This window comes from Lissotriton vulgaris, chromosome 10 (assembly GCF_964263255.1).
Source record: "Lissotriton vulgaris chromosome 10, aLisVul1.2, whole genome shotgun sequence".
Lineage (NCBI taxonomy): Eukaryota > Metazoa > Chordata > Amphibia > Caudata > Salamandridae > Lissotriton > Lissotriton vulgaris.
Genome location: NC_141698.1, coordinates 10,956,955 through 10,978,634, shown reverse-complemented (window position 1 = coordinate 10,978,634; position 21,680 = coordinate 10,956,955). Strand labels below are relative to the sequence as shown.

The window sequence follows — 21,680 nt, the reverse complement described above, 5'->3', positions numbered from 1 at the left end:
GCACTGGCATTCGGCAGCAGCGTAGGAGCTGTAGGAGGCGCCGGCTGTAATGGTTTGCAGGTAATGCTGGCACTGGCATTCGGCAGCAGCGGTAGGAGCTGTAGGTGGCGCCGGCTGCGATGGTTTGCAGGTAATGCTGGCACTGGCATCCGGCAGCAGCGTAGGAGCTGTAGGTGGCGCCGGCTGTGATGGTTTGCAGGTAATGCTGGCACTGGCATCCGGCAGCAGCGGTAGGAGCTGTAGGTGGTGCCGGCTGTGATGGTTTGCAGGTAATGCTGGCACTGGCATTCGGCAGCAGCGTAGGAGCTGTAGGAGGCGCCGGCTGTAATGGTTTGCAGGTAATGCTGGCACTGGCATTCGGCAGCAGCGGTAGGAGCTGTAGGTGGCGCCGGCTGTGATGGTTTGCAGGTAATGCTGGCACTGGCTTTCGGCAGCAGCGGTAGGAGCTGTAGGTGGCGCCGGCTGTGATGGTTTGCAGGTAATGCTGGCACTGGCATTCAGACGCAGCGTAGGAGCTGTAGGTGGCGCCGGCTGTGATGGTTTGCAGGTAATGCTGGCACTGGCATTCGGCAGCAGCGGTAGGAGCTGTAGGTGGCGCCGGCTGTGATGGTTTGCAGGTAATGCTGGCACTGGCATTCAGTAGCAGCGTAGGAGCTGTAGGAGGCGCCGGCTGTAATGGTTTGCAGGTAATGCTGGCACTGGCATCCGGCAGCAGCGGTAGGAGCTGTAGGTGGCGCCGGCTGTGATGGTTTGCAGGTAATGCTGGCACTGGCATTCGGCAGCAGCGTAGGAGCTGTAGGAGGCGCCGGCTGTAATGGTTTGCAGGTAATGCTGGCACTGGCATTCGGCAGCAGCGGTAGGAGCTGTAGGTGGCGCCGGCTGTGATGGTTTGCAGGTAATGCTGGCACTGGCTTTCAGCAGCAGCGGTAGGAGCTGTAGGTGGCGCCAGCTGTGATGGTTTGCAGGTAATGCTGGCACTGGCATTCAGACACAGCGTAGGAGCTGTAGGTGGCGCCAGCTGTGATGGTTTGCAGGTAATGCAGGCACTGGCATTCGGCAGCAGCGGTAGGAGCTGTAGGTGGCGCCGGCTGTGATGGTTTGCAGGTAATACTGGCACTGGCATTCAGTAGCAGCGTAGGAGCTGTAGGTGGCGCCGGCTGTGATGGTTTGCAGGTAATGCTGGCACTGGCATTCGGCAGCAGCGTAGGAGCTGTAGGAGGCGCCGGCTGTAATGGTTTGCAGGTAATGCTGGCACTGGCATTCGGCAGCAGCGGTAGGAGCTGTAGGTGGCGCCGGCTGTGATGGTTTGCAGGTAATGCTGGCACTGGCATTCGGCAGCAGCGGTAGGAGCTGTAGGAGGCGCCGGCTGTGATGGTTTGCAGGTAATGCTGGCACTGGCATTCGGCAGCAGCGGTAGGAGCTGTAAGTGGCGCCGGCTGTGATGGTTTGCAGGTAATGCTGGCACTGGCATTCGGCAGCAGCGGTAGGAGCTATAGGTGGCGCCGGCTGTGATGGTTTGCAGGTAATGCTGGCACTGGCATTCGGCAGCAGAGTAGGAGCTGTAGGTGGCGCCGGCTGTGATGGTTTGCAGGTAATGCTGGCACTGGCATTCAGAAGCAGCGTAGGAGCTGTAGGTGGCGCCGGCTGTGATGGTTTGCAGGTAATGCTGGCACTGGCATTCGGCAGCAGCGTAGGAGCTGTAGGTGGCGCCTGCTGTGATGGTTAGTAGGTAATGCTGGCACTGGCATTCAGTAGCAGCATAGGAGCTGTAGGTGGCGCCCGCTGTGATGGTTTGCAGGTAATGCTGGCACTGGCATTCGGCAGCAGTGGTAGGAGCTGTAGGAGGCGCCGGCTGTGATGGTTTGCAGGTAATGCTGGCACTGGCATTCGGCAGCAGCGTAGGAGCTGTAGGTGGCGCCGGCTGTGATGGTTTGCAGGTAATGCTGGCACTGGCATTCAGTAGCAGCGTAGGAGCTGTAGGAGGCGCCGGCTGTAATGGTTTGCAGGTAATGCTGGCACTGGCATTCGGCAGCAGCGTAGGAGCTGTAGGTGGCGCCCGCTGTGATGGTTTGCAGGTAATGGTGGCACTGGCATTCGGCAGCAGCATAGGAGCTGTAGGTGACGACGGCTGCGATGGTTTGCAGGTAATGCTGGCACTGGCATTCAGTAGCAGCGTAGGAGCTGTAGGTGGCGCCGGCTGCGATGGTTTGCAGGTAATGCTGGCACTGGCATTCGTCAGCAGCGTAGGAGCTGTAGATGGCGTCCGCTATGATGGTTAGTAGGTAATGCTGACACTGGCATTCGGCAGCAGCGGTAGGAGCTGTAGGTGGCGCCGGCTGTGATGGTTTGCAGGTAATGCTGGCACTGGCATTCAGAAGCAGCGTAGGAGCTGTAGGAGGCGCCGGCGGTGATGGTTTGCAGGTAATGCTGGCACTGGCATTCAGAAGCAGCGTAGGAGCTGTTGGTGGCGCCGGCTGTGATGGACTCTTGAGATAGACCTAGGGCAAGATGTCTGCCCAGGCCAGTGCTGCACCTGCCTGGCATCAGGAAGTGGTGGTCCTGCCGAATTGGTGACCTGACTGGCCTCACACAACGCGGGCTATGGGTGACACTCAAATCCCAGGTCACTGACTCCAGCACCAGGTAAGTCGAACTGACAAGCACCTTTCTGGACTGCTCATGCAGGCCCGGCCTGCCCAGGTCACATACACAACACACACACACACACACACACACACACAGTGCTCCCTCTCTCCCTATTAAAACATGGCTAGACAAGCTGGGAGGAGGAGCCGATGGTTCCAGTCCTGGACAGAACATTCTTCCTACCAGTTACTGCAGTTTACTGAACTATTCAACCTTCAAGTGGCACAGTAGTGTTGTGCTTCAAGTGGCACTGTAGTGTTGTGCTTCAAGTGGCACTGTAGTGTTGTGCTTCAAGTGGCACTGGAGTGTTGTGCTTCAAGTGGCACTGGAGTGTTGTGCTTCAAGTGGCACTGGAGTGTTGTGCTTCAAGTGGCACAGTAGTGTTGTGCTTCAAGTGGCACTGTAGTGTTGTGCTTCAAGTGGCACAGTAGTGTTGTGCTTCAAGTGGCACAGTAGTGTTGTGCTTCAAGTGGCACTGTAGTGTTGTGCTTCAAGTGGCACAGTAGTGTTGTGCTTCAAGTGGCACTGGAGTGTTGTGCTTCAAGTGGCACTGTAGTGTTGTGCTTCAAGTGGCACAGTAGTGTTGTGCTTCAAGTGGCACTGTAGTGTTGTGCTTCAAGTGGCACTGGAGTGTTGTGCTTCAAGTGGCACAGTAGTGTTGTGCTTCAAGTGGCACAGTAGTGTTGTGCTTCAAGTGGCACTGGAGTGTTGTGCTTCAAGTGGCACTGGAGTGTTGTGCTTCAAGTGGCACAGTAGTGTTGTGCTTCAAGTGGCACTGTAGTGTTGTGCTTCAAGTGGCACTGGAGTGTTGTGCTTCAAGTGGCACTGGAGTGTTGTGCTTCAAGTGGCACTGGAGTGTTGTGCTTCAAGTGGCACTGTAGTGTTGTGCTTCAAGTGGCACAGTAGTGTTGTGCTTCAAGTGGCACTGTAGTGTTGTGCTTCAAGTGGCACAGTAGTGTTGTGCTTCAAGTGGCACTGTAGTGTTGTGCTTCAAGTGGCACTGTAGTGTTGTGCTTCAAGTGGCACAGTAGTGTTGTGCTTCAAGTGGCACTGTAGTGTTGTGCTTCAAGTGGCACTGTAGTGTTGTGCTTCAAGTGGCACTGTAGTGTTGTGCTTCAAGTGGCACAGTAGTGTTGTGCTTCAAGTGGCACTGTAGTGTTGTGCTTCAAGTGGCACAGTAGTGTTGTGCTTCAAGTGGCACTGTAGTGTTGTGCTTCAAGTGGCACTGGAGTGTTGTGCTTCAAGTGGCACTGTAGTGTTGTGCTTCAAGTGGCACTGTAGTGTTGTGCTTCAAGTGGCACTGTAGTGTTGTGCTTCAAGTGGCACAGTAGTGTTGTGCTTCAAGTGGCACTGTAGTGTTGTGCTTCAAGTGGCACAGTAGTGTTGTGCTTCAAGTGGCACTGTAGTGTTGTGCTTCAAGTGGCACTGGAGTGTTGTGCTTCAAGTGGCACTGTAGTGTTGTGCTTCAAGTGGCACAGTAGTGTTGTGCTTCAAGTGGCACTGTAGTGTTGTGCTTCAAGTGGCACTGTAGTGTTGTGCTTCAAGTGGCACAGTAGTGTTGTGCTTCAAGTGGCACAGTAGTGTTGTGCTTCAAGTGGCACAGTAGTGTTGTGCTTCAAGTGGCACAGTAGTGTTGTGCTTCAAGTGGCACTGGAGTGTTGTGCTTCAAGTGGCACTGTAGTGTTGTGCTTCAAGTGGCACAGTAGTGTTGTGCTTCAAGTGGCACTGTAGTGTTGTGCTTCAAGTGGCACTGTAGTGTTGTGCTTCAAGTGGCACTGTAGTGTTGTGCTTCAAGTGGCACTGTAGTGTTGTGCTTCAAGTGGCACTGTAGTGTTGTGCTTCAAGTGGCACTGTAGTGTTGTGCTTCAAGTGGCACAGTAGTGTTGTGCTTCAAGTGGCACAGTAGTGTTGTGCTTCAAGTGGCACTGTAGTGTTGTGCTTCAAGTGGCACTGGAGTGTTGTGCTTCAAGTGGCACAGTAGTGTTGTGCTCCAAGTGGCACTGTAGTGTTGTGCTTCAAGTGGCACTGTAGTATTGTGCTTCAAGTGGCACTGTAGTGTTGTGCTTCAAGTGGCACTGGAGTGTTGTGCTTCAAGTGTCACAGTAGTGTTGTGCTTCAAGTGGCACTGTATTGTTGTGCTTCAAGTGGCACTGTAGTGTTGTGCTTCAAGTGGCACAGTAGTGTTGTGCTTCAAGTGGCACTGTAGTGTTGTGCTTCAAGTGGCACTGGAGTGTTGTGCTTCAAGTGGCACTGTAGTGTTGTGCTTCAAGTGGCACAGTAGTGTTGTGCTTCAAGTGGCACTGTAGTGTTGTGCTTCAAGTGGCACTGGAGTGTTGTGCTTCAAGTGGCACTGGAGTGTTGTGCTTCAAGTGGCACTGTAGTGTTGTGCTTCAAGTGGCACAGTAGTGTTGTGCTTCAAGTGGCACAGTAGTGTTGTGCTTCAAGTGGCACTGTAGTGTTGTGCTTCAAGTGGCACAGTAGTGTTGTGCTTCAAGTGGCACTGTAGTGTTGTGCTTCAAGTGGCACTGTAGTGTTGTGCTTCAAGTGGCACTGTAGTGTTGTGCTTCAAGTGGCACTGGAGTGTTGTGCTTCAAGTGGCACTGTAGTGTTGTGCTTCAAGTGGCACTGTAGTGTTGTGCTTCAAGTGGCACTGTAGTGTTGTGCTTCAAGTGGCACAGGAGTTTTGTGCTTCAAGTGGCACAGTAGTGTTGTGCTTCAAGTGGCACAGTAGTGTTGTGCTTCAAGTGGCACTGGAGTGTTGTGCTTCAAGTGGCACTGTAGTGTTGTGCTTCAAGTGGCACAGTAGTGTTGTGCTTCAAGTGGCACAGTAGTGTTGTGCTTCAAGTGGCACTGGAGTGTTGTGCTTCAAGTGGCACTGGAGTGTTGTGCTTCAAGTGGCACAGTAGTGTTGTGCTTCAAGTGGCACAGTAGTGTTGTGCTTCAAGTGGCACTGGAGTGTTGTGCTTCAAGTGGCACTGAAGTGTTGTGCTTCAAGTGGCACAGTAGTGTTGTGCTTCAAGTGGCACAGTAGTGTTGTGCTTCAAGTGGCACAGTAGTGTTGTGCTTCAAGTGGCACTGGAGTGTTGTGCTTCAAGTGGCACAGTAGTGTTGTGCTTCAAGTGGCACTGTAGTGTTGTGCTTCAAGTGGCACAGTAGTGTTGTGCTTCAAGTGGCACTGTAGTGTTGTGCTTCAAGTGGCACAGTAGTGTTGTGCTTCAAGTGGCACAGTAGTGTTGTGCTTCAAGTGGCACAGTAGTGTTGTGCTTCAAGTGGCACTGTAGTGTTGTGCTTCAAGTGGCACTGTAGTGTTGTGCTTCAAGTGGCACTGGAGTGTTGTGCTTCAAGTGGCACTGGAGTGTTGTGCTTCAAGTGGCACAGGAGTGTTGTGCTTCAAGTGGCACAGTAGTGTTGTGCTTCAAGTGGCACTGTAGTGTTGTGCTTCAAGTGGCACAGTAGTGTTGTGCTTCAAGTGGCACTGTAGTGTTGTGCTTCAAGTGGCACTGGAGTGTTGTGCTTCAAGTGGCACTGGAGTGTTGTGCTTCAAGTGGCACTGTAGTGTTGTGCTTCAAGTGGCACTGGAGTGTTGTGCTTCAAGTGGCACTGGAGTGTTGTGCTTCAAGTGGCACTGGAGTGTTGTGCTTCAAGTGGCACTGTAGTGTTGTGCTTCAAGTGGCACTGTAGTGTTGTGCTTCAAGTGGCACTGTAGTGTTGTGCTTCAAGTGGCACTGTAGTGTTGTGCTTCAAGTGGCACTGTAGTGTTGTGCTTCAAGTGGCACTGTAGTGTTGTGCTTCAAGTGGCACAGTAGTGTTGTGCTTCAAGTGGCACTGTAGTGTTGTGCTTCAAGTGGCACTGTAGTGTTGTGCTTCAAGTGGCACTGTAGTGTTGTGCTTCAAGTGGCACTGTAGTGTTGTGCTTCAAGTGGCACTGTAGTGTTGTGCTTCAAGTGGCACAGTAGTGTTGTGCTTCAAGTGGCACTGTAGTGTTGTGCTTCAAGTGGCACAGGAGTGTCGTGCTTCAAGTGGCACAGTAGTGTTGTGCTTCAAGTGGCACAGTAGTGTCGTGCTTCAAGTGGCACTGTAGTGTTGTGCTTCAAGTGGCACTGTAGTGTCGTGCTTCAAGTGGCACTGTAGTGTTGTGCTTCAAGTGGCACTGTAGTGTTGTGCTTCAAGTGGCACTGTAGTGTTGTGCTTCAAGTGGCACTGTAGTGTTGTGCTTCAAGTGGCACTGGAGTGTTGTGCTTCAAGTGGCACTGTAGTGTTGTGCTTCAAGTGGCACTGGAGTGTTGTGCTTCAAGTGGCACTGTAGTGTTGTGCTTCAAGTGGCACAGTAGTGTTGTGCTTCAAGTGGCACTGTAGTGTTGTGCTTCAAGTGGCACAGGAGTGTCGTGCTTCAAGTGGCACAGTAGTGTTGTGCTTCAAGTGGCACAGTAGTGTCGTGCTTCAAGTGGCACTGTAGTGTTGTGCTTCAAGTGGCACTGTAGTGTTGTGCTTCAAGTGGCAATGTAGTGTTGTGCTTCAAGTGGCACTGTAGTGTTGTGCTTCAAGTGGCACTGTAGTGTTGTGCTTCAAGTGGCACAGTAGTGTTGTGCTTCAAGTGGCACTGTAGTGTTGTGCTTCAAGTGGCACAGTAGTGTTGTGCTTCAAGTGGCACTGTAGTGTTGTGCTTCAAGTGGCACTGTAGTGTTGTGCTTCAAGTGGCACAGTAGTGTTGTGCTTCAAGTGGCACTGTAGTGTTGTGCTTCAAGTGGCACAGTAGTGTTGTGCTTCAAGTGGCACAGTAGTGTTGTGCTTCAAGTGGCACAGTAGTGTTGTGCTTCAAGTGGCACTATAGTGTTGTGCTTCAAGTGGCACAGTAGTGTTGTGCTTCAAGTGGCACAGGAGTGTTGTGCTTCAAGTGGCACAGTAGTGTTGTGCTTCAAGTGGCACTGTAGTGGTGTGCTTCAAGTGGCACTATAGTGTTGTGCTTCAAGTGGCACAGTAGTGTTGTGCTTCAAGTGGCACTATAGTGTTGTGCTTCAAGTGGCACAGTAGTGTTGTGCTTCAAGTGGCACTATAGTGTTGTGCTTCAAGTAGCACAGTAGTGTTGTGCTTCAAGTGGCACTATAGTGTTGTGCTTCAAGTAGCACAGTAGTGTTGTGCTTCAAGTGGCACTATAGTGTTGTGCTTCAAGTGGCACAGTAGTGTTGTGCTTTAAGTGGCACAGGAGTGTTGTGCTTCAAGTGGCACAGTAGTGTTGTGCTTCAAGTGGCACAGTAGTGTTGTGCTTCAAGTGGCACAGGAGTGTTGTGCTTCAAGTGGCACTGGAGTGTTGTGCTTCAAGTGGCACTGGAGTGTTGTGCTTCAAGTGGCACTGTAGTGTTGTGCTTCAAGTGGCACTGTAGTGTTGTGCTTCAAGTGGCACTGGAGTGTTGTGCTTCAAGTGGCACTGGAGTGGTGTGCTTCAAGTGGCACAGGAGTGTTGTGCTTCAAGTGGCACAGTAGTGTTGTGCTTCAAGTGGCACTGTAGTGTTGTGCTTCAAGTGGCACAGGAGTGTTGTGCTTCAAGTGGCACTGGAGTGTTGTGCTTCAAGTGGCACTGGAGTGTTGTGCTTCAAGTGGCACTGTAGTGTTGTGCTTCAAGTGGCACTGTAGTGTTGTGCTTCAAGTGGCACAGTAGTGTTGTGCTTCAAGTGGCACTGGAGTGTTGTGCTTCAAGTGGCACTGGAGTGTTGTGCTTCAAGTGGCACTGGAGTGTTGTGCTTCAAGTGGCACAGTAGTGTTGTGCTTCAAGTGGCACAGTTGTGTTGTGCTTCAAGTGGCACTGGAGTGTTGTGCTTCAAGTGGCACTGGAGTGTTGTGCTTCAAGTGGCACTGTAGTGTTGTGCTTCAAGTGGCACTGTAGTGTTGTGCTTCAAGTGGCACTGGAGTGTTGTGCTTCAAGTGGCACTGGAGTGTTGTGCTTCAAGTGGCACAGTAGTGTTGTGCTTCAAGTGGCACAGTAGTGTTGTGCTTCAAGTGGCACTGTAGTGTTGTGCTTCAAGTGGCACTGTAGTGTTGTGCTTCAAGTGGCACTGGAGTGTTGTGCTTCAAGTGGCACTGGAGTGTTGTGCTTTAAGTGGCACTGTAGTGTTGTGCTTCAAGTGGCACTGTAGTGTTGTGCTTCAAGTGGCACTGGAGTGTTGTGCTTCAAGTGGCACTGTAGTGTTGTGCTTCAAGTGGCACTGGAGTGTTGTGCTTCAAGTGGCACTGTAGTGTTGTGCTTCAAGTGGCACTGTAGTGTTGTGCTTCAAGTGGCACTGGAGTGTTGTGCTTCAAGTGGCACTGTAGTGTTGTGCTTCAAGTGGCACAGTAGTGTTGTGCTTCAAGTGGCACTATAGTGTTGTGCTTCAAGTGGCACTGTAGTGTTGTGCTTCAAGTGGCACTGTAGTGTTGTGCTTCAAGTGGCACTGTAGTGTTGTGCTTCAAGTGGCACAGTAGTGTTGTGCTTCAAGTGGCACTGGAGTGTTGTGCTTCAAGTGGCACAGTAGTGTTGTGCTTCAAGTGGCACAGTAGTGTTGTGCTTCAAGTGGCACTGTAGTGTTGTGCTTCAAGTGGCACAGTAGTGTTGTGCTTCAAGTGGCACTGGAGTGTTGTGCTTCAAGTGGCACTGTAGTGTTGTGCTTCAAGTGGCACTGTAGTGTTGTGCTTCAAGTGGCACTGGAGTGTTGTGCTTCAAGTGGCACTGTAGTGTTGTGCTTCAAGTGGCACTGTAGTGTTGTGCTTCAAGTGGCACAGTAGTGTTGTGCTTCAAGTGGCACTGGAGTGTTGTGCTTCAAGTGGCACAGTAGTGTTGTTCTTCAAGTGGCACAGTAGTGTTGTGCTTCAAGTGGCACTGTAGTGTTGTGCTTCAAGTGGCACAGTAGTGGTGTGCTTCAAGTGGCACAGTAGTGTTGTGCTTCAAGTGGCACTGTAGTGTTGTGCTTCAAGTGGCACTGTAGTGTTGTGCTTCAAGTGGCACTGTAGTGTTGTGCTTCAAGTGGCACTGTAGTGTTGTGCTTCAAGTAAGTGGCACTGTAGTGTTGTGCTTCAAGTGGCACTGTAGTGTTGTGCTTCAAGTAAGTGGCACTGTAGTGTTGTGCTTCAAGTGGCACTGTAGTGTTGTGCTTCAAGTGGCACTGTAGTGTTGTGCTTCAAGTGGCACTGGAGTGTTGTGCTTCAAGTGGCACTGTAGTGTTGTGCTTCAAGTGGCACTGTAGTGTTGTGCTTCAAGTGGCACTGGAGTGTTGTGCTTCAAGTGGCACTGTAGTGTTGTGCTTCAAGTGGCACAGTAGTGTTGTGCTTCAAGTGGCACTGTAGTGTTGTGCTTCAAGTGGCACAGGAGTGTCGTGCTTCAAGTGGCACAGTAGTGTTGTGCTTCAAGTGGCACAGTAGTGTTGTGCTTCAAGTGGCACTGTAGTGTTGTGCTTCAAGTGGCACTGTAGTGTTGTGCTTCAAGTGGCACTGTAGTGTTGTGCTTCAAGTGGCACTGTAGTGTTGTGCTTCAAGTGGCACTGTAGTGTTGTGCTTCAAGTGGCACTGGAGTGTTGTGCTTCAAGTGGCACTGTAGTGTTGTGCTTCAAGTGGCACTGGAGTGTTGTGCTTCAAGTGGCACTGTAGTGTTGTGCTTCAAGTGGCACAGTAGTGTTGTGCTTCAAGTGGCACTGTAGTGTTGTGCTTCAAGTGGCACAGGAGTGTCGTGCTTCAAGTGGCACAGTAGTGTTGTGCTTCAAGTGGCACAGTAGTGTTGTGCTTCAAGTGGCACTGTAGTGTTGTGCTTCAAGTGGCACTGTAGTGTTGTGCTTCAAGTGGCACTGTAGTGTTGTGCTTCAAGTGGCACAGTAGTGTTGTGCTTCAAGTGGCACTGTAGTGTTGTGCTTCAAGTGGCACAGTAGTGTTGTGCTTCAAGTGGCACTGGAGTGTTGTGCTTCAAGTGGCACTGTAGTGTTGTGCTTCAAGTGGCACAGTAGTGTTGTGCTTCAAGTGGCACTGTAGTGTTGTGCTTCAAGTGGCACAGTAGTGTTGTGCTTCAAGTGGCACAGTAGTGTTGTGCTTCAAGTGGCACAGTAGTGTTGTGCTTCAAGTGGCACTATAGTGTTGTGCTTCAAGTGGCACAGTAGTGTTGTGCTTCAAGTGGCACAGGAGTGTTGTGCTTCAAGTGGCACAGTAGTGTTGTGCTTCAAGTGGCACTGTAGTGTTGTGCTTCAAGTGGCACTATAGTGTTGTGCTTCAAGTGGCACTGTAGTGTTGTGCTTCAAGTGGCACTATAGTGTTGTGCTTCAAGTGGCACAGTAGTGTTGTGCTTCAAGTGGCACTATAGTGTTGTGCTTCAAGTGGCACAGTAGTGTTGTGCTTCAAGTGGCACAGGAGTGTTGTGCTTCAAGTGGCACAGTAGTGTTGTGCTTCAAGTGGCACTGTAGTGTTGTGCTTCAAGTGGCACTATAGTGTTGTGCTTCAAGTGGCACTGTAGTGTTGTGCTTCAAGTGGCACTATAGTGTTGTGCTTCAAGTGGCACAGTAGTGTTGTGCTTCAAGTGGCACTATAGTGTTGTGCTTCAAGTAGCACAGTAGTGTTGTGCTTCAAGTGGCACTATAGTGTTGTGCTTCAAGTAGCACAGTAGTGTTGTGCTTCAAGTGGCACTATAGTGTTGTGCTTCAAGTAGCACAGTAGTGTTGTGCTTCAAGTGGCACTATAGTGTTGTGCTTCAAGTAGCACAGTAGTGTTGTGCTTCAAGTGGCACAGTAGTGTTGTGCTTCAAGTGGCACAGGAGTGTTGTGCTTCAAGTGGCACTATAGTGTTGTGCTTCAAGTGGCACTGTAGTGTTGTGCTTCAAGTGGCACAGTAGTGTTGTGCTTCAAGTGGCACAGTAGTGTTGTGCTTCAAGTGTCACAGTAGTGTTGTGCTTCAAGTGTCACAGTAGTGTTGTGCTTCAAGTGTCACAGTAGTGTTGTGCTTCAAGTGGCACTGTAGTGTTGTGCTTCAAGTGGCACTGTAGTGTTGTGCTTCAAGTGTCACTGTAGTGTTGTGCTTCAAGTGTCACTGTAGTGTTGTGCTTCAAGTGGCACAGTAGTGTTGTGCTTCAAGTGGCACTGTAGTGTTGTGCTTCAAGTGGCACTGTAGTGTTGTGCTTCAAGTGTCACTGTAGTGTTGTGCTTCAAGTGGCACAGTAGTGTTGTGCTTCAAGTGGCACTGTAGTGTTGTGCTTCAAGTGGCACAGTAGTGTTGTGCTTCAAGTGGCACAGTAGTGTTGTGCTTCAAGTGGCACAGTAGTGTTGTGCTTCAAGTGGCACTGTAGTGTTGTGCTTCAAGTGGCACAGTAGTGTTGTGCTTCAAGTGGCACTGTAGTGTTGTGCTTCAAGTGGCACAGTAGTGTTGTGCTAGTGTTGTGCTTCAAGTGGCACAGTAGTGTTGTGCTTCAAGTGGCACAGTAGTGTTGTGCTTCAAGTGGCACTGTAGTGTTGTGCTTCAAGTGGCACAGTAGTGTTGTGTGATGGTGTGCGGAAGGACCCTTGTGGTCCTCGGCGGACTCCTTACAAAGTTACGTAATCGGTTGGGAAATATCTGGGTATATATGGGTGTGGTCAATAAAGTTTATGGCATAGTGCGTTCAGTTAACGGTTGCATGCCAAAGAACATAGACGTATGTTACAGAGCTCCGTGTGGTGAGGTCATTTGCGTGCTACAGAGATGGGGGGGGTACGACAAACAGCACTTTTTTTTAATGAAATAGCACAAACTGGACATTTATAGGTTTGTGAATGGTTTATGTGTTAATTGTAGATGAGTTTCTAAACGTCCCCACCCTCTAAGAACGAGCCTTGAATTCCCTATCATGGTTACCCCTCCCCCCCACCAAGGTTAAATCCCAAGCAAGGAGGTTCTTGCCATTTCAGTGACCTTGAGGCAGCACCCAGCCTCTGGGGTCCAGAGACAACAGGCGATGCTTGTCGCAAGGCTGGTCCAGCCCCTCTGCCTCACAGCAGGTCACTGGCTACCTTCAGTGGCCACGGCATCTGGCGACGCACTGAGCAAACCAGCAGCCACAATGTCAGCTTTCTTCTGCCCACCACAGCAAGCAGCGTAGGCAAAGGGTCAGCCCACTTCAGCCATTGGCTCTTTTCCCTGTGAAGGACCGAACTATGATTGTGCACAGCCATCTAAAAAGTAGTCTTCTTCATTGCCGATGCCTGGTGAATCTATCCCTGCTTTTATCCAACCCTGGGCGGTTACGTTCAGTTTTTCTCCTCGCTTGCGTTGGTCAACGTCAAGTTGGCGACTGGGAGGGAGGAAAAATCATCCTCCCGGCGAGATTTTTCCTTGCTCGTGATCGTCAACATCAAGTTGGCGAGCGCGAGCGTGGAAAATAAGCATCCTGGAGAGATTTGTCAACGCGGGGGGGCAGGTTTCTCATTGCAAGTGGTCGCGTCCGCTCGCGTTGAGAAAACTGCAGCTCGAGTAAAAATCTACTTGAGCGGCAGAAAAGGAAAGCAGCGCCAGCTTGCACTGTGCATGGTACCGTACGCGATTATTACACAGTGTACACAAGCATCCGGCACTGTGCAATCACTGGGAACAGCATTTTTCTACTGTACTCCGCCACTCGAGGAGTTCCGCGTAGTGCGGCAGAGTTTTTTACCATTTCGCGGAGTTCCGCATAGCGCAACTCCGCGAACTACGCCCACTGCATTCGTTTTTGTTTTATTTATTTTTGTTATAGGTCAACTTTTACCTTTGTTCTGCAACAACTGCATGCCATCTTCAGACCATGACATTTTTACTCCATAACTTTATAACTTTTAATACTGATTGTTCACATTTGCATAAATACATAAATACATAAAACTGCAGCCCTACAAAGACTTTACAAATGCTTGTTTTGTTACCATTCTGCTACTTGTAGTTTTACTTTTGCCACTGTAACTGCCCTAGACAGCCAAACAAAAATAGAACAAGAAACCTACTCACACATATGACGTGGGGCAGCTATAAAGCCACACACAGCACCCATTATATTAATTATATCTTTATTGTATAGATTACATCTACCTTATATCTTACAAAATATACACAACTTTGAAATACAAATTAACAATGATAAAAACTCTCTTAGCTCACAAAGAAAAAAAAGAAAGACATTGTTACTTAGAGCACTTCGGGCAGATTTACAAGCCCCTTGTGCCATTTTTGCGTCATTTTCCCATGTTAAAAATGACGCAAAAGTAGCGCAAGGGCCTTGTAAATAAGCCCCTTCGTGTCTACGCAAACAGCCGTAGGTGTGGCCTATTGGTGGACACCCAGATAGTTAGTGTTCCTATTTCATACTTTTGGTTTGCATAAATCACTCACAGGAATGTCTCAACAGCATCGAGAACAATGTCTGGTTTTCTGCGCAGCGCAGTGTCATTAGCTTAATTAAAACTCTCACATTCTTACAGAATAGTCCGTCTAAGTCACATCTTAGCTTCTGATATCGGATGGTGAGCCCTGCCGGGGGTCTGAAGATAGGTTAATGACCTCATTATGGAGATTTTAAGGCAGGGTTTTGCTTTTCAAAGGTCGGTAGGGATGTGGCCGGGCTGATGTCAGGTAGCGGCTGGCGTGTCAGTGATCTTGGTCCAGCCCCACCAGCCACGAGGATGCACTGGCCAGTGAAGAAACCCTGTGTTGCCAATAAGTCCATGCACCTCTTGGCACAAGTATTCTTTTCTACTTCTGGTTCCAGTTTTGAAGAGGAGAATGCCACAGGTGGTCAAGAGGAACCGAGCGAGTCCTCCTCGTTGACTTATATCGGAGGCCATCCTACTCAGTCAAGGGATTATTTGCCAGAGAAAGCTATCCAATCTTTACAGATTTGGTCAAAATTACTCCTATGATTGTTCCGCTCGGCTCTATTGATGTAGACCAAGTTCCAGCATGACGTCCTTCTAGGGGAATTTGTTGGAGTGCTATGGTCTTTTAAAGCGGTGCGATAGTTTGATCTTCTTGGAGGAAAGCATCTACCATTCTGTGGTCCTGGTGCTAATTGGTCATAGTCCTTTATGAGGCCATGATACTTTGCTTTCATTGATGGGGATGTTTATTAAATCCATCATTCTTGGCATTCATTGGTCAGAATTCTGTCGGGTCTGTGATCCTTCCATCTCATTGCCGGCTCATTTCCGGACATTCGATTCAAACCCTGATCTTTACTTTAGTGTACTGTTAGGCAGTTATGCTCAGCTCTTATTAGTGGAATTCCTTTTTTGAGGACACAAATCCCTTCTCTAGTTGTTGCAATTCATTTCCAAGCTCTCACTAGAGGGAATTGCCTGTGGTTAATTCTATATCAACTCCAACTCACTTGAGTTTACAGAAATATGTACAGTATTGGTTGGTAAAAGAAATGTGAATATGTTGTGAAACCGGGATTGGAGACATCATGAGGGACCATGAGATGTGAAGAGTAGAGAATGAGATATGAAGATGGGGATGGCAGACATGTGAATGAGGCATGGAGTTTGGGTGGGAGAGCGAGACATGAACGAGTCATGGAGTGTGGGTGGGAGAGATGTGAACGAGTCAGAGTTTGGGTGGGAGTGTTTTATACGAGTAAGAGTTTGGGTGGGAGAGATGTGAACGAGTCAGAGTTTGGGTGGGGGAGATGTGAACGAGTAAGAGTTTGGGTGGGAGAGATGTGAACGAGTCAGAGTTTGGGTGGGAGAGATGTGAACGAGTCAGAGTTTGGGTGGGAGTGATGTGAACGAGTAAGAGTTTGGGTGGGAGAGATGTGAACGAGTCAGAGTTTGGGTGGGGGAGATGTGAACGAGTAAGAGTTTGGGTAGGAGAGATGTGAACGAGTCAGAGTTTGGGTGGGAGAGATGTGAACGAGTCAGAGTTTGGGTGGGAGTGATGTGAACGAGTAAGAGTTTGGGTGGGAGAGATGTGAACGAGTCAGAGTTTGGGTGGGGGAGATGTGAACGAGTCAGAGTTTGGGTGGGAGAGACATGAACGAATCCGAGTTTGGGTGGAAGAGATGTGAATGAGTCAGAGTTTGGGTGGGAGAGTGTTTAACGAGTCAGAGTTTGAGTGGGAGAGATGTGAATGAGTCAGAGTTTGGATGGGAGAGTTGTTAACGAGTCAGAGTTTGGGTGGGAGAGATGTGAACGAGTCAGAGTTTGGGTGGGAGTGATGTGAACGAGTAAGAGTTTGGGTGGAAGAGATGTGAATGAGTCAGAGTTTGGGTGGGAGTGATGTGAACGAGTAAGAGTTTGGGTGGGAGAGATGTGAACGAGTCAGAGTTTGGGTGGGAGTGATGTGGACGAGTCAGAGTTTGGGTAGGAGAGATGTGAACGAGTCAGAGTTTGGGTGGGAGAGATGTGAACGAGTCAGAGTTTGGGTGGGACAGATGGGAACGAGTCAGAGTTTGGGTGGGAGAGACATGAACGAATCCGAGTTTGGGTGGAAGAGATGTGAATGAGTCAGAGTTTGGGTGGGAGAGTTGTGAACGAGTCAGAGTTTGGGTGGGAGAGATGTGAACGAGTCAGAGTTTGGGTGGGAGTGATGTGGACGAGTCAGAGTTTGGGTAGGAGAGATGTGAACGAGTCAGAGTTTGGGTGGGAGAGATGTGAACGAGTCAGAGTTTGGGTGGGAGAGATGAGAATGAGTCAGAGTTTGGGTGGGAGAGATGTGAATGAGTCAGAGTTTGGGTGGGAGAGTTGTGAATGAGTCAGAGTTTGGGTGGGAGAGATGTGAACGAGTCAGAGTTTGGGTGGGAGAGATGAGAATGAGTCAGAGTTTGGGTGGGAGAGATGTGAACGAGTCAGAGTTTGGGTGGGAGAGATGAGAATGAGTCAGAGTTTGGGTCGGAGAGACATGAACGGATCCGAGTTTGGGTGGGACAGATGGGAACGAGTCAGAGTTTGGGTGGGAGAGACATGAACGAATCCGAGTTTGGGTGGAAGAGATGTGAATGAGTCAGAGTTTGGGTGGGAGAGTTGTGAACGAGTCAGAGTTTGGGTGGGAGAGATGTGAACGAGTCAGAGTTTGGGTGGGAGTGATGTGGACGAGTTAGAGTTTGGGTGGGACAGATATGTGGTTGTGGGTGGGAGAGATTAAAATGGTCAGAGTTTGGGTGGGAGAGATGTGAACGAGTCAGAGTTTGGGTGGGAGAGATGTGAATGAGTCAGAGTTTGGGTGGGAGGGATGTGAATGAGTCAGAGTTTGGGTGGGAGAGATGTGAACGAGTCAGAGTTTGGGTGGGAGAGATGAGAATGAGTCAGAGTTTGGGTGGGAGAGATGTGAACGAGTCCGAGTTTGGGTGGGAGGGATGTGAATCAGTCATGAGGTTGTGGGTGGGAGAGATTAAAATGGTCAGAGTTTGGGTGGGAGAGATATGAACGAGTCAGAGTTTGGGAGGGAGTGATGGAACGGAGTCAGAGTTTGGGTGGGAGTGATGTGAATGAGTCAGAGTTTGGGTGGGAGAGATGAGAATGAGTCAGAGTTTGGGTGGGAGAGATGTGAATGAGTCAGAGTTTGGGTGGGAGAGATGTGAACGAGTCAGAGTTTGGGTGGGAGAGATGTGAACGAGTCAGAGTTTGGGTGGGAGAGATGGGAACGAGTCAGAATTTGGGTGGGAGTGATGTGAACGAGTCAGAGTTTGGGTGGGAGAGATGTGAACGAGTCAGAGTTTGGGTGGGAGAGATGTGAACGAGTCAGAGTTTGAGTGGCAGAGATGTGAACGAGTCAGAGTTTGGGTGGGAGAGATGTGAACGAGTCAGAGTTTGAGTGGCAGAGATGGGAACGAGTCAGAGTTTGGGTGGGCGGATATGAATGAGTGAGATTGTGAGTGGGAGAGATGAGAACGAGTCAGAGTTTGGGTGGGAGGGATGTGAATCAGTCATGGAGTTGGGGATGACAGCAGTTTAGGATTTTTTGTCTCTCTGGAGCAGGTTATTTACCGCTTTAGTCTTGGGAGAACATATTACTGGGCTGCAGGACACAAGGGGTGTTGTTGGGACCAGTTGGGTGTTCAGGGATCCTTCCTCGTCGAGCTGTTTTTAGGAATAGGATATATCACCCCTCATTCTCTGTTGCGTGGTTTGTGCCGAGTGGGCGTGCTCTTCACTCCTACTCAACTCCTTCTGAACAGGGAGAGTTGTAAGTCCACATTTCATGCTTCCTAGCCAGCCCTTGCTGCTTGGAGGAGTCCTACAGAAGTGTTGGTCCCAGCACTACGCCACACAGCCTTTCCAAGGCACGGGGAGGCCACAGCTCACCGCAGAGCCCACGCGGACCAGCTCACATGTCCAACAGGTGAGGTACCAGGTAGCTGCTGTACGCGCCATCCATGATGGCCTCCACGTCACCGTGCTTCACCAGCCAGCACTGGCCCTCGTGGGATTGCGAGCTGGAGTCCTTCAACACTTTGGTTACCAGTGTCACGGGCACGGCCATGTTGTTCCTCTGCAGGGCTCCTGTGGCTGCAGTCCGGCCGCCCGGGTGGTCCTCCATGCTGTTCTTGGTGATGTGCATATCAGCACTCTGGAACTGCCCTGAAAGAAAGCACAGAACAGATGTCACACATGGCGCTTCAGCCTTCTAAGCCCCTTCCCTGTGCAGGACGGCTAGCATGGCCCAAGTTCAGAAAACATTAGTTACCGGTAACTGTGGCCCTCCTAGATTGCCATCTTAGAGAGAGTTGAGGACAATTCTAGTAGTGTGACACTACAGAAGATGCCAGCACTGAAGAATATTTACTGGCCTACCTACAACTCCACCTTACAGGGGCAGGGGGAAGGAGCCATCCCCCATGAACAGTACTTGGATGAACAAAAGGTCCTTCTGCAGTGACCTCTTACTATGACATCATCCAGAGAAGCTACAGGGGGATTGTTACTCCCCATAGGGGTGCTGGAGGAGTACACAGGAAGTAAAACCCAACCCACAGAAAAGGGTTCTTTTCTGTGGGTTTTCTTCTGCCCCTAACCATGATACAGGGAGACCTTTTTACCTGAATCCCTAGGATCAGTGGCTACAGACCCTCTTAATGAATGTCTTCCATCTCCCATAAGTGGCATCTTTCACTCCCGCCTGTGTGTAGGCCCTGTGGTTCTGCCTATGTGTTGGAGGCCGTGTGTGTCATGAATGGTGTCCTGCGAGGACACACCGACTGTTGTACAAGATGGTAGTTCCATTGGTTCCCACTCACCATCCAGGTCTTTCTGCTCTGCTCTTTCCAGCTGCCAGACACACTCCTCCTTCCCTTGGACTCACCGGCTGGACGCTCCACTTGCCCAGGCGGAGTCTCGAAACTCTCATGTAAGATGTAGTCAGATTACTGAATTGTTCCTGAATAAAACTGAGGATACTCTGTCAAACCTAGCTGTTTCCTTCTAACTACTGACTCTCCTCATCCTTCCTCGAATCACGCTACTCTACCCACATACATTTCTTTGAACGACAAGCAACTCATATTATGTTTGCCCAAAGCGAGCCCTCGGGCACCAATGGGACCATGTCCCAGCCATAAGGAGGACCCTACGCTAGGAGTAAGTTGAGTTAAAGCCTTTCTCAATCCCTCCTTTGCGGAAGGCTGAGTCCAAACACGCTAAAGATGGATGTGTCCCTCCACTTCTGAAGAAAGCGCCTCTGAGCCCAGTGGTCCTCTCCAAGTACAGACCCGGGTCACGTCTGCCGTTTCTGAGGAACTACTGGAGAAAGCGGCCAATCATCATCTCTCCAGGTTTGTGATGAGCAACAGATTGTCACTCTTCTCAGACTGGCTTCTGTGCAGGTCTTAGTACAGAACTACTGTTCTTACAGTAATTGGTGTCTTACAGCTGCTCAGGGTAGAGCTCCTCCTGCCCTGGTTCTCCTGGAGGTCTCCAGTGCACCTTGACTCCGCTGCCCATTGAATTCAGACTCCTGGGTTCCATTTCAGCCAAGCTGCAAGAACCCCCCCCCCCCCTTCCTGCCAAGGGGCACTGCAAGATGAGCTAAAAGTCCCTAAAAAGTAATGGGAACAAAACTTTCCAATTAAAAGTGGTGAATTTTGAAATTTGGGAGTAAAAATGAATTCAGCTCTTACATTAGCAGACCATGTGTCCAAGGCGGTTAAATCCTGCCTCTAATACCCCAGGGTGGGTACTCTTACTCTACTGCCCTGCCGAGACCCAGATCTTGGATACTCTCCGCCCTCATGTCTTGCTCATGTCAATGCTATTTATTTAGCTTTGCCGTCGCACTTGATTCAAAAACTACAACTGATCCAGCAGTAATCCAGGAGTAAGCAGCCAGGCTGACCTGCGGCATAAGCTGCAGGCGTCAGCTCGCCTATTCTGGCCACTTCACTGGCTGCAGCAAAGGAGCACATTCTTTCTACACCCTCTTGGCCCGGTGCGTAAAGCAATTTACTCTTCCGATAGCTCCTCTCAAGGTCTTCTCCTTCTCGGGCTTTAAGATCTGCCAACCGTTATCTTCTGAAGACTTCAAAACTCATCCAAAGACGGTGGCAATGGAGCCTTTTCAATCCCAGCAGCTGCTCGATGGATCGCGCTTGTCTCTGTCCCTCCACTCTGAACTTGTTTATTAAAGTTCAGAAGCGTTTGAAGATCCCGGGCCTGATGTACTAAGCATTGGTCGCAAAATACTGGTCAAAAGTTATACGTATTTTTTGCAGTATTTTGCAAACCGACATATGTACTAATAAGTCGGTTCATAAAATATCGTTTTGAAATGGGTTGCTATTCAACCTACCTCATGAATAGTAATGAGATAGGCCACAAATTGTGTTCCACCATCCTCCTCTGACTGCACAGTGAGGTTGGTGGTCTTCTGGGGTCAGCAAACCACACTGTCTGTTATTGCTTTGAAATAAAGCAATCCTGATTTTAAAAGTGCACACCCATGTTCCTTAAAAAAATTTAAAAATTACATTTTTAAAACTAGGCAGTAGTCCAATAGACCACGGCCTTGTTTTAAAAATGTTTTTGTCAATGTTTACAAAGAGCAATGGGTGCTTTTCATTTATGAATGGTTTACCACGGCTTTCAGAGGTTGGTAAAATGTTAAAATTATGCGACCGGATATTGGCCGAAAAGCATTAATACATTCCATTACAATTCGCTATCTGGAAGGGATGTCCTAAACACGCCGCTTCCAAATACTAACTCGGTGTGAAGTCGGAAACCCAAATGTATTTTTGGCCTTGTGAGATGGGCCCCTTTCTCTCATTACACTGTGTGAAAGGGGCGTTCCATGGGCGTTGCTGTGGGCGTTCCATGGGTGTTGCTGTGGGTGTTCCATGGGCGTTGCTGTGGGTGTTCCATGGGCGTTGCTGTGGGTGGTCCGATGCAACATCCATGGAACGTGACACAGCCCCAGATTTAGAACGTTTTGTAAAGCTGGGACTGCGCCAGAATCCTACGCGTCATCAGGGGAGGCGCAGGAGTGGCGCAACGAGGAGAAATACTTTTATGTTTCCTAGTTTTTTCTGAGCATGTATAGAAAGAAGAAAATTCCGCCGTTTGATTTCATTTTGTGCAGAAAGGTGTCCCTTCCTGCACAAAAACAATCCTCCCCGCGATGCAGGAACCCTTGCAACATGACACAAGGGTGCCTGCGTTGGCGTACGGCTGTTGTTTGTGCGCCGGAGCAGAGGAGAAGGACAGCAATGCAGCATATCTCGTAGATACGGCGCATTCCTGCCCTTTTATTTTGACGCGCGGCAGCAGCAGGAAGGCCTGCTGAGCTGCCGTACGCATGAGGCCCTAGATTTGCCACAGTCATGAGTTTAGGGTACCTTTGGGTACATGGGTATTCCCTTCCGGGGGTCGGAGTATGGCGGACGGTCAGTTTTGCAGTTCTTCTGCATGAATAGGGAGTGGGGACACCTTACACTTGAACATAGGACGTGCCCTATAACACAGAAATTTCCACACTTTAAGCATAACTGTGAACTGGTCCCATGGTGTATGCAATTTACGCGCGAGTGATTAATCATGCACACATACATGTATTTTGCAGCTGTAAGTCAGGCTTACTCCTCCCTTTTGAAGAAAGGC

At 49.7% G+C, this 21,680-nt stretch overlaps 1 protein-coding gene across 1 annotated transcript in view; it reads right to left on the bottom strand.

The window, feature by feature from the left end:
• Positions 1 to 13,647: 13,647 nt before the first annotated feature.
• ITIH6 (inter-alpha-trypsin inhibitor heavy chain family member 6) overlaps positions 13,648 to 21,680 on the bottom strand; it is a 191,660-nt gene continuing 183,627 nt past the window's right edge. Inside the window, exon 14 of the mRNA XM_086940184.1 lies at positions 13,648 to 18,170. Within this exon, the coding sequence (XP_086796310.1) occupies positions 17,917 to 18,170 (254 nt within the window). The 3' untranslated portion in view covers positions 13,648 to 17,916. The remainder of the gene's footprint in view (positions 18,171 to 21,680) is intronic.